Source organism: Eubalaena glacialis, chromosome 11, assembly GCF_028564815.1.
Source record: "Eubalaena glacialis isolate mEubGla1 chromosome 11, mEubGla1.1.hap2.+ XY, whole genome shotgun sequence".
NCBI lineage: Eukaryota > Metazoa > Chordata > Mammalia > Artiodactyla > Balaenidae > Eubalaena > Eubalaena glacialis.
In genome coordinates, this window is record NC_083726.1 from 46,089,577 (window position 1) to 46,107,223 (window position 17,647).

Genomic DNA, 17,647 nt, shown 5'->3' on the forward strand with positions numbered 1-17,647 from the left:
GTTTATCCTTTAAGGTTTTTTTTTTTCCCAAGCATATGATAAAAGTAAACAAAAATATATACCCTGAAGCTTTACATTGTGGGAAACTAGCTGAAAGTACTTTTTCAATCTACATTACAAACATTCAAGTAGGTAATTCAGTATATTCTTCCCCTCACCTCAAAGGGTCTGTTATAAAGAACAATTAAGAGTGGAATTCTCACCCATGGTGCGTGAAGTTCTCTATTAACAATGCCTCAACTGTGCACAGTGCGAAATAAACAACTAGCCAAATAAATTACAGTATAGGATGCTCACGTGCAAGTAAAAATGTGAACTAAAAATACAGGTCAATCAGTTTTAAGCTACTTAACATAATCCACTGGGCCTATAAGTGCCTTTTGCAGCATACTTCCTAAATTCTTAGAAATTAAAAATTAAATAATTTCTGATACTCTGACCAAAAAAAAAGCAGTTTCTATGTTTCCATGCCAATTGTTGGTAGGAGGTAAAGAAATACATAACTTGACTTATAAAAGCAGTATTGCCTAACGTAGAAAAATAATGCTTTGAGTCAAATATTTGAAACGTGAGAAAGTTATAAAAACTATTTTGAAACTATTTTAAAAATTATTTTAGATATAAACCGCCTATTTTATAATGCAAGATAGAGGCAAGTAGTTGTATTTTTTGATGGGAAATGACTTAAAGTAAAATTAAGAATTATATAAGGTCTCTGGGGACATCTACAAGAAAAAATTTCAGACATAAGTTCTTAGACTATATACCATTTTTACATATCTATATCTATAGATATATCTATATGTTTAAATAGATGCAACTTTTAAAATTTATAGTGGAAAGGATTAATAATAAGTGAAAAATATACAAAAATTGGTGGAAGAAATAAAACTTTTAGAATACACTGAAAATGTTCATCTTCAGGGCCGCTATTCTATGTTGTGATAGCTCAGTTCTTAGCCTTGAACTCCCTTCTATTCTCTCCCTGGACAATCTCATCTACTTCTCATCCTTACTATTTCTACCTACATCCTAGTGCAGAGGTCTTCAAAATGAGGTGTTTGTACCTCTGGGGGTAAAGTAAGACTTTTCAAGGAGTACCTAAGGATATGGGTAGCATTATGGCAATCCAGTTCCACATTCTAAACTCTTATATAGATAGTTCTTTTTTCATAAAAACCCTTCTCTCACTTTCTCTCACTTTCCAGGAGAGAGGCATATTTCTCATTTATTCATCTTGCATGTTCTGAGGGTGCATTGTACTGCAGTACCAAATAAAGAGAAAATTCTAAATATTGGTGTTGATATCTAGAAAATGAGTTTTCAATTTTTAAAAATCTCTGCTTCCATAAAATTTGAAGAAGGGACTGATCAAGCTGTCAGGTGATAATTAAATTTTGGTGATAGATTACTATGTGATTTTTGGCACAAAACTTGGAAAGATTTTGAAAAATTGTGTAATTCCTGTAACAAAACAACTTCCATTCCCATCTATTTTCATGTATAAGGTTTTTCAGCACTTTAACATAAAAATATGAATAGAATTGATGGTGAAACTTTCTCATTCTAGCAGTGAGTAATATTTATCTGTGAGTATATAAACTAATTGGAAAAAAGGCCAATTTCAATTTTTACTTTTATATTTAACAATTTTTATTTTCATGTTTAGAAATTATTTACCAAAATTTGCAATGTATTTATGTGATCAAGTATATACAGTAAACAATTGTAATGAAAACCCAATTTAGGGGAAAAAAAAGTAACAGGCTTTTATGATGACTTGAAAAAATGTGTGTGTGTATGTCTATGTGTGTTCTGTGTGTGTATTTTTTACTGCAGAGAAGTATGATAGGGTGATCCAAAAAAGATTTTCAAGCAAAACTGTATTATATTAGAACATAATTTGAGGGAGGAGAAAAGAATAATGTGAAATTTGTGACTATTAAATAAGAACATAATCGTATTTTTAAATGTCTAATGATGGTTATAAAATAGCTATGATGTTTCAAATCCACTGTATACATTTAAAGGTCTTGAAAGAATTTTATTGAAAAAAATGTTTATTTACAATATGCTGGAATTTAAATCCTTGCAATTATTTATTTATTTGTTGGTTTGTTTAATAAATTTATTTATTTTAGGCTGTGTTGGGTCTTCGTTGCTGCGCACGGGCTTTCTCTAGTTGCGGCGAGCGGGGGCTACTCTTCGTTGCGGTGCGCGGGCTTCTCATTGCGGTGGCTTCTCTTGTTGCGGAACACGGGCTCTAGGCGCGCGGGCTTCAGTAGCTGTGGCTCGAGGGCTCTAGAGCACAGGCTCAGGAGTTGTGGCAAACGGGCTTAGTTGCTCCGCGGCACGCGGGATCTTCCCAGACCAGGGCTCGAACCCATGTCCCCTGCATTGGCAGGCGGATGCTTAACCACTGCGCCACCAGGGAAGCCCCAAAGCCCCTCTTGCAATTATTTAAATGTACGATGAAAGTTTTAGATTTAGACTGAAAAATGTCATTTTAGGCAATTCATATGCATAAAAGTTTGAGCCCAAGGGATTATTCTAGTCAATTGCCATCAAATGCCTTCCTTTCTCTTACTTTTTATATTAACTCCTGTCACTCTTCTTTCCTCAGTCATGTTCAAATATGTCCCCTTCACTTCATTTCCAACACCAGCACTCAGGGCCGGAAGTCTTCCCTGATCTCTCTGATCTGGTCAAATTCCTACAGGACAGTCTCTCAGAACACCACAGATCTCTTCTTGGTTGCACTCACCTGAGTTTCATTTTTAGCTTTATGTGATTATTTTGAACAATTACTGTCTCCCTCCTACACTCCCTCCTTGTCCCTGCATTCATCTTTAGGATGGGTAAGGGCACGGACCACATATTCTCAATGCCAGTCAGGTAGCAGGGGCTGGCATTGCTTGAATGAAACAATGCTGCCTTCCAAGTGTCTAGCACAGTGCCTGATACATTGTAGCTGCTCAATACGTACTTATCAAATACATGAATAAATGAACATATATCCCCCTTTAACTATCTAATCAAAAGAGAACCCAAAGTGGACACGTTGTGAGGAAACTGTATGATTTATGTGCACGCACAGTCAGTGTGAAATTTTGGACTGTTGGAGCTGATGGAAGCACTAGAGATTTGTTCTCGCTTTAGAAACAGGGTTGAAATCTGGAGCCATTAACAGACTTGTCTTAACCCACAGCTGCCTAATGACAAACTAGGAGCAAACCTAATTCCTCACCCCAGCTCACTGGAGGTTTGGGCAGCCCTGCCCTTTCCACTACTCCACATAGACTCCGTGCTGTGTTCACTCGTCTGCAACAGGACTACGCTGGTATCTGACCACTAAAATGGCAGATCTGGCTGGTATAACTTTAGCCTATGAAAACTTATAGTAGGTCAATGTACAGTAAAAAGAATACAAAAAGGAGTGTTAAAGAGCAGAGGTAATAGGACCACAATAACTTGGAAACATGGGCAATAAATTAGGATCTATGTTTTCAGGGAAGAAAACATGAGGTTTCTGAACCGAACACATACAGACCATAATGGAAAGAGCCCTTTGTCCCTCCACCTTTACGTTCTCACATAAGTAAAGCAAATATTGATGGATAGAGAGCAGACACAAAGGAAAGGAGCTTAACTGGAGCTCTTTACACTATGAGATTAAAAAAACGCTATGGTTGGTGGAGGGACATGTACTGTAAATAGCAGCTGATTAAGGGGAGGGAAGAAAATGTAATATTTACCCAGAGGCCAAGACAGGCAGTATTTCTTAAAGCGGGGAGAAAAGGGCAAACGTCTCCCTGCTCCTAACTGAGAGTCTCTATGGTAATGTTTTGTTTTTTATTTTATGTTACAGGTCACATCTTTATATCCTCAAAACTTATAGAGAGTTAAGTCTAATATTGAAGGCATTCTATAAATGTCCTATTATGTCCTATTCTACACTGTTCCTACTTTCCCCATCTAAAATTCATACCACTCATTACTCGGGAGGGTGGTCAAAACAAGTATTCAATAGCAGGCAACTTCAAAGATGATTAATGTTGTATAATTTCCTATAAGGGTCAGATATTATATAAGCATTCTTTTACATAATTCTCACTACTTGTTTGGTTGTTAGCAGTACTGCCGCTTTTCAGATTATGAAACCAAGTGATTTTCCTAAGTTAATTTAGTTGAACAGCTGCAATTTGATCACGGTGTCTTTGACTCAGAAGACCATAACCGTTCCTAATACCAACGGTTCCCAAAGTGTGGTTCCCAGATTAGCAGCATCAGCATCACCTGGAAACTTGTTATAAATACAAATTCTTGGGCCCCATTTCACCTACTGAATCAGAACTCTGGAGGTGGGGCTCAGCATAAACTGTTTAACAAGTCCCCCCGGTGATTCTTGTGCACAATCAGGTTAGAGACCACAGGCTTATACAGTGTAGCATAAAACTTTTGCTTACACTCACTGCAGAGAGTACTTGAGTTCTCTTGGCTGTCCTTTTTGCTTCTCTTTTTTTTTTTTTTTGATCATTTTTGAACAAACATCTATTACTGATGTATGGAAATTTGATATACCACCACAGAATTACCGGCAGTAGGGGTAGAAAGTAGACAGGCGAGGGACAGAAGTCCAGATCCGCCACCTATTGTTATATAATCTTGGCAAGTTTCATAACCTTTTTAAGTTTTGGATTTGTCTTCTGTAAAAATGAAAATAAAAATGACGAGATCATGCACCAAAAGCACTTAGCCCAATCCTGAAATGTAATAAATACTCAATAAAATAGATATAGTTTTCATTATGATTATCATTGTTAAAGACAACAATATTGGTAACATTATAATTAATTGCATGAGTAGTGAAGCTTATTATTGCAGTATTATGTATGCTGCAAAGCTCCAGAGATTCTCCTCTACTTACAAATTTTATTATAAAATGGCCTTAATTTTTTCCATTTCAAAATGAATTTCCAATTAATTTCAATTCACTAAACATTTTTAACTTCCTACAATGTACAAGGTATTCTGCTCTTTTAGGGTATCTTTTAAGTAGGGTATTGATACCAGTTATCAATTTATATGTTAGGGAATGGATATCACCATTGAATACTTTTTTAAAAATTAAACACTTTAAATCTTTACTGTGTTGGCTTAAAGCTTTATTGGAAGATTGGGATTGACATATACACACTACTATATACAGAATGGATAACTAATAAGGACCTACTATAGAGCACAGGGAACTCTTCTCAATACTCTGTAATGACCTATATGGGAAAAGAATCTGAAAAAGAGTGGATATATCTATATGTATAACTGATTCACTTTGCTGTACACCTGAAACTAACACAAGACTGTAAATCAACTATACTCCAATAAAAATTTTTTAAAAAAGAAAAAATGTATCTTTTCACATTATTTGAAAAATAATACATTATCACAAAATTAAGAGGCTGTGTCAATTGTGGACACATTTAACTTCAGGTTAAATTTTTATTCAAAGAAAATCGCATTTTGCTCTATTGAGACCCCTGGACAGTTAACTGTACAATCTCAACAGTGTTTTAATACAGACAGTTTCAAATAATAATTCACTTGCAGTAAAAATATATCCCCTCTATTTTACTCAGTGAAGCTCAGGCCAATTAGTTCTTGTTTATTTGCACCAACCAGTGAAAGAAACCAATTTCTGTCCCTTTTATTATGCTTTTTAGCCATACAAAAAGGCTATCATCTTTTCTGTCTTTTTTTTTAGAGTGAAATTCTCAGTTCTCGCTACCTCCTCTTGTAGCTGGTGTTTTCAAGATTTTTTAATCATTTGTATTGTTCTCTACCGAATGCTTGGTGATTTGTCTCCTTTCTGAAATGTGGCACTCTGCTGAACTTAGTCCCCAAACCACAGACTAACAAGATGGGAACATAGCTCAATCTGTCTGTATGCATGACATCACCATTACAATTCAACACACTGTAGCATTTGAATATTTTAACAGGGCTCAGAATGTCAACTCATTCAATGTATCATCCACTGTAATTCTTGAATTTTTCTCACTGTTGCTACCATCTCTAGCTTTTCATTGCACGTTTTGGTTCCATTACCCTGCCCTGCACCAACTTTCCATTCCATTTTCCTGAATCCAATGCCACCTATTCGACCTATATCCCCAGTATATCAAGATCAGGCTGTATAGTAACACAGCACCCCAGAGGTTGCAATCCCTGCTACTTCCATGACTCCTTGTCCTTTAGATTTATTAGCATAAATATATAGCATCTCTCTGACCAAAATTTTTTAGTATACAACTACATTACCCTTGGAGGGTTTTTTTAGATGATTTTTAAGGTTCCAGTTAAACAAAACCAAGCAAACAAACAAAGCTTACTGGTCTATTACTTCGGGCACATTTAAAAAGAAACCTAGCCCTCCCCTTAATTGACTCAATTTAAGAAAGTTAAACTCAGCACCAAGAACAGGAGTACATTATTGTTTTATTATTGAGCTGTCATCCCCCAAATATAGATTAAACCTCTGATCTTCACACACAGGTAGCTCAGTGAGTATCATGTACCCTCCCTGTAGGAAGTCACTTGTGTATGCTGGGTCCTGTCATATGATTGGTCAGTTGAGTAAACCTTAGTAAACACAGAGTCAGTTTCATTTAGCAGGTTTACTTGCCCAGTTACAAAAGAAAGCAAAGCAGGAGAATATAAAAATGATGAAGGAAATAACAAAAGAACCTTAAAATATTAGGCCCCAATTTAATTATTTTACCACGAATAAATGGCAGGGTTATCAAAACTGAAATGAGCTGACACTTTCATTTATAAGAGAATTATGGAAGTGATTGATGGTTCAAACTCACAAATCAAAATTGCTGCACTCCTTAAACATCAATCCATGTGCCTTCCTTCTGTCTGGAACCTGCATCCACCCACCTCACATACTCATACACACCTACCGCTGCCTCACTCAGCCCTATCATCTGACAAAGTCCTACTCAACCTTCATAAGGAAGAATGCAGTGTCTCCAAGGCAGTAACCCCTCCCTGCTGTGTGTTCACACTCTGTCTTGTGCTTAGTTCTCGCTTCAAAGTACCACTATTTGTTTATAGAGCTGCATCTCCTATTCATTTTGAGCTCTGCCTCTTCTCTTTGATTACCAGCTGCTATTGAGAATCACTCAATAAAATTTTGTTAAATGAATGAATTATTTTAAAAATAGATTTTCCCCAATAGCTATATTTTTAAATGTAGAAAGTGATGTCCGGCTTGAATAGTGTCTAGGGAAATTGTGGTAATGCAATGGTATAAGTTCAATTTTAATACAATGGCAAGAATATATGTGAGTATGGGTATATTCATGAAAGGGTTCAAAAACAGCTATCAGCTCTGAGAAAAGACATGCGTCTGTAGCCAAATAAAACAAACAAAGAATGAAACAAAAAACAAAGGGGAGGAAAGTTGAGACCACAATCTTCAAATAGTATATATCCCCTTTTTTTCCTCAAATGTATATATGATTATATATCTTAATCAAGTTTTGGATGTATTGGTTTTGGATAAATGTTTAAGTTTTCATAGCCTCATTAATGTGGTAGAACTGAATGAGGTGGTAAAAAATAGGAAAAATGTTTTATAACATCTTAAGTCTAATATAATAATTTTCAGAAGACTTAGCAAAAAGAATAATCATTAGTCTAAGTTTAACAAATCAATTTGCTTTAGTTCTAAAGAAGAGCGATGAGGGATTTAATCACTGTCTTCAAGTGTATGATGGTTCCATTGAGAGACAATAGGGATCAAATATTTTCCTTCTTAGCTCAGTGTACGACTAAGACCGATTAACTTAAAGAGAAACCAGGAAAACTCTAGAGAAGGTGAGATGTTCTGACTAATTACTAAGTAATGCAGTGAAAGATTTCCCTCACAGACTTTTAAAGCAGGAGAGCTACCTTTTGCTCTAGATTCAGGTACTAAATTTAAACGTAATCAACTCTCAGCAAGACAAATACCAATTTGTTCCATAAACAGATTACACTGTGGTTCTCGAAATTCTTCTACTACAAGTCTCTTTCTCTGTGGCTCACGGGGTCATCTCAGTCACTCATATCAGGGACAAGCCCCCTGTAGCACGTCAAATAGAATCATCTGAACAAATTGTTCCCTAGCTCCTCATTCTCTGATGGGACTCTCTTTAACACGGTGGCCAAAGACTCGAGAGGAGTGATTATAAACTGCCCAAAGCGAAAAAAGAAATGTAATACAATGATCCTTGGAAATTCAAAGACACCTAAAAAGGTTTAGAAAACTATAGTGAGAAGATCACCGATCTTTGATTATTTTATACATTTAATATTCTTTTCATTAAAATTAACAACTGACATTTAGTATACTATTTAAATCAAAAATAATACTATTAAATATTTTTAACCTCACATTATGTATTAAAATACTGTACTGTGTTCCAAGATACAAGTTTAAGGTTTCTGTCAAGGGTCACTAAAAGAGTAAAGGTTTTTCATAACCTTTTTGTTTTTAATGTTAACATTTGCTATGCTACTTCATTTATATCAAATGCTCACAGTTGTTTTATAAATAAATACCGCAACCTTTCTAAAGAACCTTAGAGTCTGACCTAAATTTAATTATTTTGTTCTCATGGGATAGCAAAGCTATCAAACTTTAAAATAAGGTGACACCCTATATTTGAAGAATAAGTCTGGATTAAGAAAGGTAGTTTAAAACTACATAAAACATTCCAAAGATATGTGTATTGTGGCTTTCATGCTGTTGCTTTGTAAGCTGTGAACCTGAAACAAAGTTTTGCAGTGTTTTTTTCTTGTCTTGCTCTTCTCCAGTTGATAAATGGAATGCATCCACTGAGAATCTGAAAGCAGTATAAATCATATCAGAAATACAGGATTTGGTTCAACTTACCTGTTTCTGTTGCTGGAAATCCAATCTGAAATAAGCGTTGATGCCTGTTGGTGACAGTGCTTGTTGCCAAAACTACATGCTAGCATTATAACTTCTCTACGTAGCTCTCTGGGTATCATCAAAAGGAAAAGAAAAATTAACAAACAGTGTTAATATCTAGAGAGAAAAGGAAACTCGTTACACTACATTGCAGTAGATAAGTAAATAATTAGCACAAAATTAATTTTCAGATACGGAAATTCCATTTTGCTGAGCAAGAGATAACTAAGCAGGGTAGAAGTTATACATAAAAAAGTCTTCTCTGGAAACAGTACTATAGTGAGGGGTATGGGTTCAGATCTCAACTTTACCAATAGAGGCAGATCTTAAATTAAAACATGGCAAAGAAAAACCTTTGTTCTCAGTACCAGGTGGTGGAAACTGTGCTGCCCATCAGAAGTCCTCCCAGGAGAGGGAAATGAAAGATGCAGAATGAAAGAAAGATCGTCTCATGCTGCTAAAGTCACAATGGTTTTAGTGGTGTGTTACTGTACAGTTCTGGGGGAAAAAAGCAAATAAGAAAATAAAACCATACTCATGTTGGTAGGCTGCTTGAACAAGAGATCCATTAAAATTGCTTTTTGGCCAACCAAGCTTGATGTACGTTGTTGCAACTTGCTTTAAAATATATTCCTAAATGGGGGGTAGGAGAAATAAAGATAATATCATTTTCAAATCGCTCCATGCTGACAATTAAAATTATACAGTAAAATTAAAATATTTTCTAAATGAACCAACTTTGAAATATCAGTAAAATTATGGGCATGGTAATGCTCTATTATAATTTTATTCAACTTGATATGTCAAATATAGAAAATTAGTGTAAAATACAGTTGCAACGATGGAAGTCTACTCTTTACTTCCTACTGAACAATTAAGTAATTTGCACTATTAAATATTTGAGATGATAATTTTTGTAGCAGAACAAGGAAAGTGAGGAATATTGATAATGAATCCATACATACATATATACAAATGTATGTAGATATAGTTTATGAAAATGAGCACCTAATGTTTATGTGTTTTATGTCAATAGACCATATTTAATGCAAAAGTGTTCTATAAGCCCAGTCAATAGCCTAGCCTTTTGAACCTGACGTACACAGAACACTCTTTAGTAAAATGATGTGGTATTTCAAAGTCAAAATCCATTCATCTAATGATATATTTAAATATCAGTAGCAAGGTAAGATATGCTCTCCTCACTTTAATGTGGTCCTTGGATTCTGTCAATGGAACAAAAGCACTGAAATTACAGTAAAAGCAATTCTTAACTTTTATTGAAAATGAGGTGTCTGACATGATATACTATTCTAAAGTACAAATATATACAAAAATGTATTTTACTTTATAGAAGTTTAATATTGCAGTGTCTCTGTGTTAAGAAGAAAAGAGAAGAGTAATAAGTCCTTCTCCAGCAGATAAAAATTATACCATAACTGTAATGATACATTTCCACGCATGTCTGTTTCAAGGGCTTAGACAAAACTAACAACAATGAACCTTCAAGCCAGGATTATTCCCATTTAAAAAAATATTAAAACAGAGGTGCTTTCATGTAGGTTTAGGATAAAATAGAAAGAAGCAACTCTTATGGACATCACACAGTTTAGATGGCTTTAGATGGCTCTAATAAACAGATTTCACGTCATAGCAATCTAGTCTCGAGTCATTCCAAATGCGTAGGTTAATTAGCAGAGCCAGTATGTCATAAATTAGGATGATTTTATAAGACACAGGGCAGAGTGTTAAAATAACTAAAAGGAAATAAATAGTGCCCAAAGGTGACAGGAGTTACAGAGACATATTCTCATATGCAAAGCTTCACTGGTGATAAGAAATTTTGGAATCAAAAGCTCATTAGCAGTACTTAATCCTAATCTTATTCAAAATGATTATTACATTAGATTAGGTGGTGTCAGCCGTGCAATTCTGGTTTTCCAGTCTTCAAGCTTAGAAAATCTGGTCAGGTAACATTTTGGAATGTTTGTCATGTCTTCAGGTCTATTTGGATTATCTGTTGTTTGTTCTCCTATATCCCCTTGGACCCAATTATGAATGGGCTTTTGCCTCAATGTTGATCTTATCCTTGTTAATTAAGGAAGTGAATTGAATTTACTATGCCCTTTTGGTTAAAAATAATGACTAAGAATCTTTACTGAAACTGTCTATATTCTGTGAAGATCTTTGTATCCCTCTCCCCAGGTTAAGTCCTTTGTGAACACAGAGCCCTTTAACTCTAGGGAAGTAAGTTTGAACTTTAAGGATGTGCCATGTGTATTTGTTCTTAAATTCTGAGGCATTTAAGCTTAATTGACACTTTTAGGCTAGAACAAAAAGTAGCGTGTATTACATTTCTTCTTCAAGAATTTGCCATTAGTGTTGCACAGAAGATCAGGACAAAAATAGCACAAATTAGAAGGAACTAAAATAACTCAGGATCAGTTGAATATAGTAGATAATGAGAAAACAGTTTATCTTCTGAAAATAAGAAAGAAGAAAATATATCTTTTTACATTGAAGACATTGTATTTCTCCATGCGGTCCAGTAATTTATCTAGAGGATAAAGAGCTCGGCTGGCGGCGTGCCAAGGAAGAAAATCCTTCTCCTCAGACAGGTATCTGATAATCTCCAGGGGAATATTCTGAGGCAAATAGCCAGCTCTGCACAGCCAAAAAAGTTAATGTTAATTATATGCAGAAAAGATACATGATGATGCAAAAATGAAGATTTTACTTATGCAAATAAAAGGCAGAAGGCAAGATTCATCACAGTATAAAGAAGCCATACTCAGTACTATAAAAATAAAATTACTCACTTTTTAAATATAGTCCTACTTAGGATGCCAATGTCCCTTAATATATACAGAGTTGGCGAGTTAAAAATTTGAATGAACACAAAAATATCAGAATGCATGTTTTTAAAAAGGAAAGAATTGTGGAATTTGAATAAATCAACTCTAGGTATTTTCCTTCACGGAAACATTTCAGCAGTCACAAGTAATTGAAAATAATCGATTAGTGAAATGAAATTCTGGTTTCTCAGTGCATTCTCTTTACTTTTCATGTAGCTCTGTATAATGATATTTAATCCAGGTTGTTTTCAATAGGATAATCAAATTAAAATAGCAATTTACAGTTTTGACTGTATCTATGTTACATTACCATACAAGCATTTTTCAAACCTTCCTGTTTAAAAAAATAAATGCTTTCTATAACACCTATGAAGATCAGAGTTAGATTTTAAGTCCAAATTACAAAAATGTTAAAGAAATAGACTCTTCCCATTTATTATTTTCAATAGATGCTGTGTCACTGTGGGGACCAATGTCAGATTCTTTGGAAAATATGAAACTGTAGCTTTTTAAAGCTATCTGAACACATGCTGCCCACATTTAAAGAGGGTATATCCAAAAAAGGATCCAAAAAGATGTGATTACATATAAAATCTACAGTAGATTGCATATAAAATCCTTGCAAATCAAAGCAATATAAATGACAATACACAGTACATTAAAAGATGGCCTTAGCCTTGATGTCCCTGACACTATGTATTTTGCTGAATTTTTTTTACATTAATAATCAACTGAATGCAGACTTTTAACACAGGGGATAGGTAAATATGAAAGCAACCAAAGCCTGGTTATCTTCTTTACCTACATTTCACACCATTATTCTTTGTGGCATCACAAAATTAGATGGACCTTTTTATTTGTGTTTGGTAGAAGGCGGACAGGGAGAGAGCAAAGCCTTTTCTCATCTTCATTTCGAACAAGTTTGCCAGATTATTTAGTCTTTACTTGTGTGATAAGCAAAAACTACTCTAAAGACAAATATTAACTTGCAGCTGTGTTTATAATGTTCATAATAAAAACCAATTCTGAAGATTATTGGATTTAATAAATGAACAAGCATCACTCTAATGATTTTGGTTCACTCCTGGTATAAGATCAACCACAGTTAATGTCTGACATAAATAAGAACGATAAAAATCACCCCAAATTTCTACATTTCCACAAAATTTCCTAGAGTTTCTATGATTTGGACTCCATCTAGATGTGTGCCACTTTTCTTGTACAGTTTCCATTTTATACATCCTTGCAGAAATAGCATGAAATTAGGCTAAGGCAGCAACAATTAAATAAGAAACTTCTTATTTTTGCTAATGTAGCACCATAATAAAACAGTTAAATTTTGCTTACAAGGGTTTTAAAAGTAATGATTTGGTTTTTTTCCTTAAAAGTAACACAGCTTCCAGTATTTCAGATTTCATAATTTGTTTCCCCTGAACTTTTAATTCTAGATATTCTTCAGCATGGTGATCATAAATTTGCCTCCCTTAAAATTATGTAATCCCCATGCCATGGATTATATAATTTTAGAGTTGAAGCCATTATTCTTTTGTTAAGGAAACAAGAAAAATAAGGTATTAAAAAAAAAGAACCTTTAGTATGTAGCTAATTTATTAGGGCCCTTCAAATAAGTTTGGAAAATCAAGAAAGGTGTTTGGGTCTATTTTCTCACAGATTTAAACATACTACCTTATGTCAGTTACAATTTATTATGTTTCACTTCTTCTCTATACACGGATGGACATCTTTCAATGACTTATGTTTTGTGAGAAATATGATTACAAATTAAAAAGTATGACAAATAATGTTATGAAAAGAGACTTGGACCCAAGAAAGAGCATGAAACTGAGGACGAGCCTGGAACCATGAGTGCCTCCTGAACAATTAAACAAATTCATCTCTCCAAGCCCCACATTCCTTATCTGTAAAATAAGAGGGTTGAACTAGGAGATATCTTTTTTAGCTCCAAAATCCTTTTATTCTAACCTACTTATCTATAATTTAGCCTGCTGAAAAAATTATTACCACAATATGGGCATAATGTATTTGTTTAAAATTTTGAAAAAAAAACCTTATAATTTTTATATTCCCCACTCTTCAATTGTTTGATATGTTATGTGCAAATCTTCTAAGAGTCAGAGCTTGGATCTAGGTTTTACAGGTCATCTGACACAGTGTTAGAAAATTAAAGCAAAGCAAGCCTAATAGATCTTCCAAATAATGACAAGACAAGTAAAGAAAAGTATTCATTAAATGAAGAAATGGAGCAGGTTCTGTTTTGAGTGCTTATGCCAAAAATTGCTAACTGCTCACCAAAATCCACGTTCTCCTCTACTTCCTGGAATAGAGTATAATTACTATTCCCTTGGTAGTTATGTGTGGTCACGTGACTAAGCCCTAGCCTGTAGAATATAAGAGTTCCTCACTGTCAAGGTCAGCTCATAGACATCTTTCATTAGCTCCTCCATGTTCTTTTTCCCTAAAATGAATCTTCCAGGGTGACCTTGTATTGAACATGTCAGAAACCCACCTGGGTCTCTGGATGACTGCATCCCCAAGTACCAGTTCTCACACCCAGTTCTGTTATGTGAGCAGGAAATACACTTCTATTGTTTTTGATCCGAATATATGTTTGGGTCTATTTTTTTTAAAAGCAGTTAGCTTCTCTAATGCAGTCCTCAAACAGAATAAGAAACAGATTACACTCAAATTGCCCTCATTTTGCGCTGTTACAAACATATGTAAGTAATCATCTACTATATAATTCAATATACTTGCATTTAGCCTACTAAATCAAAATATGTAGCTATACTCAATTGGATAATAGGATAATCAGCTTCATTACAAAATTAAGACTTGTAAGAGATAATGTTGGTGAATAAGTTACCTAGTTTAGATATGTGTTTGTGTAATTGGCTGGTAATGATATCTGTGATTACTACTACTGATAAAGTAATCAATATAGGGGAAGTGTGTGGAATCCCAGTGAGTGGAACATGACATTAGCTCAAAGTAATCAGCCCAGAAGGGAGCACACTTAGGGGCCTGATGCTGAAATGCAGTTTCCTTAAATTTGCATCATCACAGGGAAATGTTGCTAAAAAATGGGGGGGGGGGGGGTGGAATTAGCAAATTTAAAGAATATTTCATGTATAACTAAATGTGTTTTATTAATCTTTTAGGAAGAAATTGTAGATGATATTTATATTCTCTACTGTTGAGGTGGGGCTTGGCATAAGAAATGAGTTAGGAATCAAGAAAAGACAATGGAGAAGAGAAGCAAATGAGGAAAGTTTAAGAAATGGATAAAAGATTGCCTATATGCACCTATACAGTTCTTCCTCCCATCCCTGCCCCCCCAACACACATACCCTCCCCTCCTCCTTCTCTAATTTACTGGAGCTTGCAATGAAATATATTTTTAGGCATACAAGAGAATATTTTTATAAGAAGGAGATTAAAACCAGACTATATTAACTGATGTTAAAGTGCACTGATCTTAGCTGGCTTTGTTTTCACCTAAGATCCAAAACTACTTTTTAAAAGCTGCTCTGAATTCCTGTGAATGTTAGCTCTTAAATCTACTATGATGGGTGGCTTGTACACAAATAACCTATTTTACCATGATTTTTCTTTAAAAGCCATTGGTTTCTGGGTGCTTGAAACTTAGGAAAAAATAAAAAGCACAATCTTCAGACTTTTCAGAGCATCATATTCCAGTTTTCATTAATTGAATATTCATTTAAAGCCAATAAATAGCCTACTACATTATTTCACACTATATGGAGAAGGTACTGTAACTGTCCCTTAGGGCATAGATTTTTAAAGCAGTTACTGAAATGCTTAATTAAGAAGTTTACTATTTTATCTATTATTCTTTGTTATTCATTATTAAAAGACTTTAATGTGCTCTTTGTGGGACGATCCTATGGTGGAGACTGAAAATTCCACTAGTCCTCGGAGTACCATAGAATAAAGAGGAAACTACACAGGAGAGTTATCTGTGTCAACCATGGGTCCATTTGGTCATTTCCTAGAGAAAATAAAGATATGATTCAGGCACTGGCAACTGTTGCCTGCAGCAGAGGTGAAAAGGAAGTTACAGTCGGCCCTCCACATCCACAGGTTCTGCATCAGTGGATTCAACCAACTGTAGATAAAAAATATTTGGGAAAAAAAATGCCAAAATTACAGAAAGTTCCAAAAGGCAAAACTTGAATTTGCTGCATACTGACAAATACTTGCATAATATTTACATTGTATTTGGTATTATAAGTATTAATCTAGAGATGATTTAAAGTATCCTGGATGATGTACGCAGGTTATATGCAAATACTATGCCATTTTATATAAGGGACCTGAGCACTGGAGGATTTTCGTATTTGTGGGGGTTCCTGAAACCAATCCCTGAAGGATACCAAGGGACGGCTATACTCACTTGCAGCCCCACAAAATTACGAACATGAAGTTGTACAAAAAGGAGTCTCATAGTCCTTTGTTCTCCTGTTGCTTTTCTTCCAGGAAGCCCTCTCCCAAAACTGACTTAGGCACCTATTTTCTGACCTCACATAACACCTTGATAACACCTCTATTCATAATAAATATCATGATATTAATCAGAATTTTATCATGATACTATCTTTCTCACTCACTGGACTTAGATCTGTAAGGAAATGAAGCATTCTTTTTACCCATCTTTTTATCCCCATAGCCTACTGCAGAATCTAGTTCAAAATAGGCACTCAATATTGTAAGTTCAAGATGGCAGAGTAGAAGGACGTGCGCTCACTCTCTCTTGCGAGAGCACCAGAATCATAACTAACTGCTGAACAATCATCAACAGGATGATGGAACTCACCAAAAAAGATACCCTACATTCAAAGACAAAGGAGAAGCCACAGCGAGATGGTACGAGGGGCTCAATAACAATAAAATCAAACCCTGTAACTGCTGGGTGGGTGACTCACAAACTGGAGAACAACTATACCATGGAAGTCCACCCACTGGAGTGAAGGTTCTGAGTCCCACGTCAAGCTTCCCAACCTGGGGGTTGGACAGGGGGAGGAAAATTCCCAGAGAATCAGACTTTGAAGGCTAGCAGGATTTGATTGCAGGACTTCAACAGGTCTGGGGCAAACAGAGACTCCACTCTTGGAGTGTGCACATCAGGACCCGGGGGAAGGAGCAGTGACCCCATAGGAGACTGAACCAGACCTACCTGCTAGTATTGGAGGGTCTCCTGCAGAGGTGGGGGGTGGCTGTGGCTCACCACAGGGACAAGGACCCTGGCAGCAGAAGTTCTGGGAAGTACTCCTTGGCGTGAGCCATCCCAGAGTCTGCCATTAGCCCACCAAAGGTCCTGTAGGCTCCAGTGCTGGGTCACCTCAAGCCAAATGATCAACAGGGAGGGAACTCAGCCCCACCCATCAGCAGACAAGCAGATTAAAGTTTTACTGAGCTCTGCCCACCAGAGCAACAGCCAGCTCTACCCACCACCAGTCCCTCCCATCAGGAAGCTTGCACAAGCCTCTTAGATAGCCTCATCCACCAGAGGGCAGACAGCAGAAGCAAGAAGAACTACAATCCTGCAGCCTGTGGAACAAAAACCACATTCACAGAAAGATAGACAAGATGAAAAGGCAGAGGGCTATGTACCAGATGAAGGAACAAGATAAAACCCCAGAAAAACAACTAAATGAAGTGGAGAGAGGCAACCTTCCAGAAAAAGAATTCAGAATAATGATGGTGAAGATGATCCAGGAGTTTAGAAAAAGAATGGAGGCAAAAATCGAGAAGATGCAAGAAATGTTTA

At 35.6% G+C, this 17,647-nt stretch overlaps 1 protein-coding gene across 1 annotated transcript in view; it reads right to left on the bottom strand.

Moving 5' to 3' along the window:
- TRHDE (thyrotropin releasing hormone degrading enzyme) overlaps positions 1-17,647 on the bottom strand; it is a 387,413-nt gene that overhangs the window by 25,096 nt on the left and 344,670 nt on the right. Inside the window, exons 13-15 of the mRNA XM_061204462.1 lie at positions 11,500-11,647; positions 9,519-9,616; positions 8,945-9,052 (exon numbers count right to left, since the gene is read on the bottom strand). Coding sequence (XP_061060445.1) covers positions 8,945-9,052; positions 9,519-9,616; positions 11,500-11,647 — 354 coding nt within the window. The remainder of the gene's footprint in view (positions 1-8,944; positions 9,053-9,518; positions 9,617-11,499; positions 11,648-17,647) is intronic.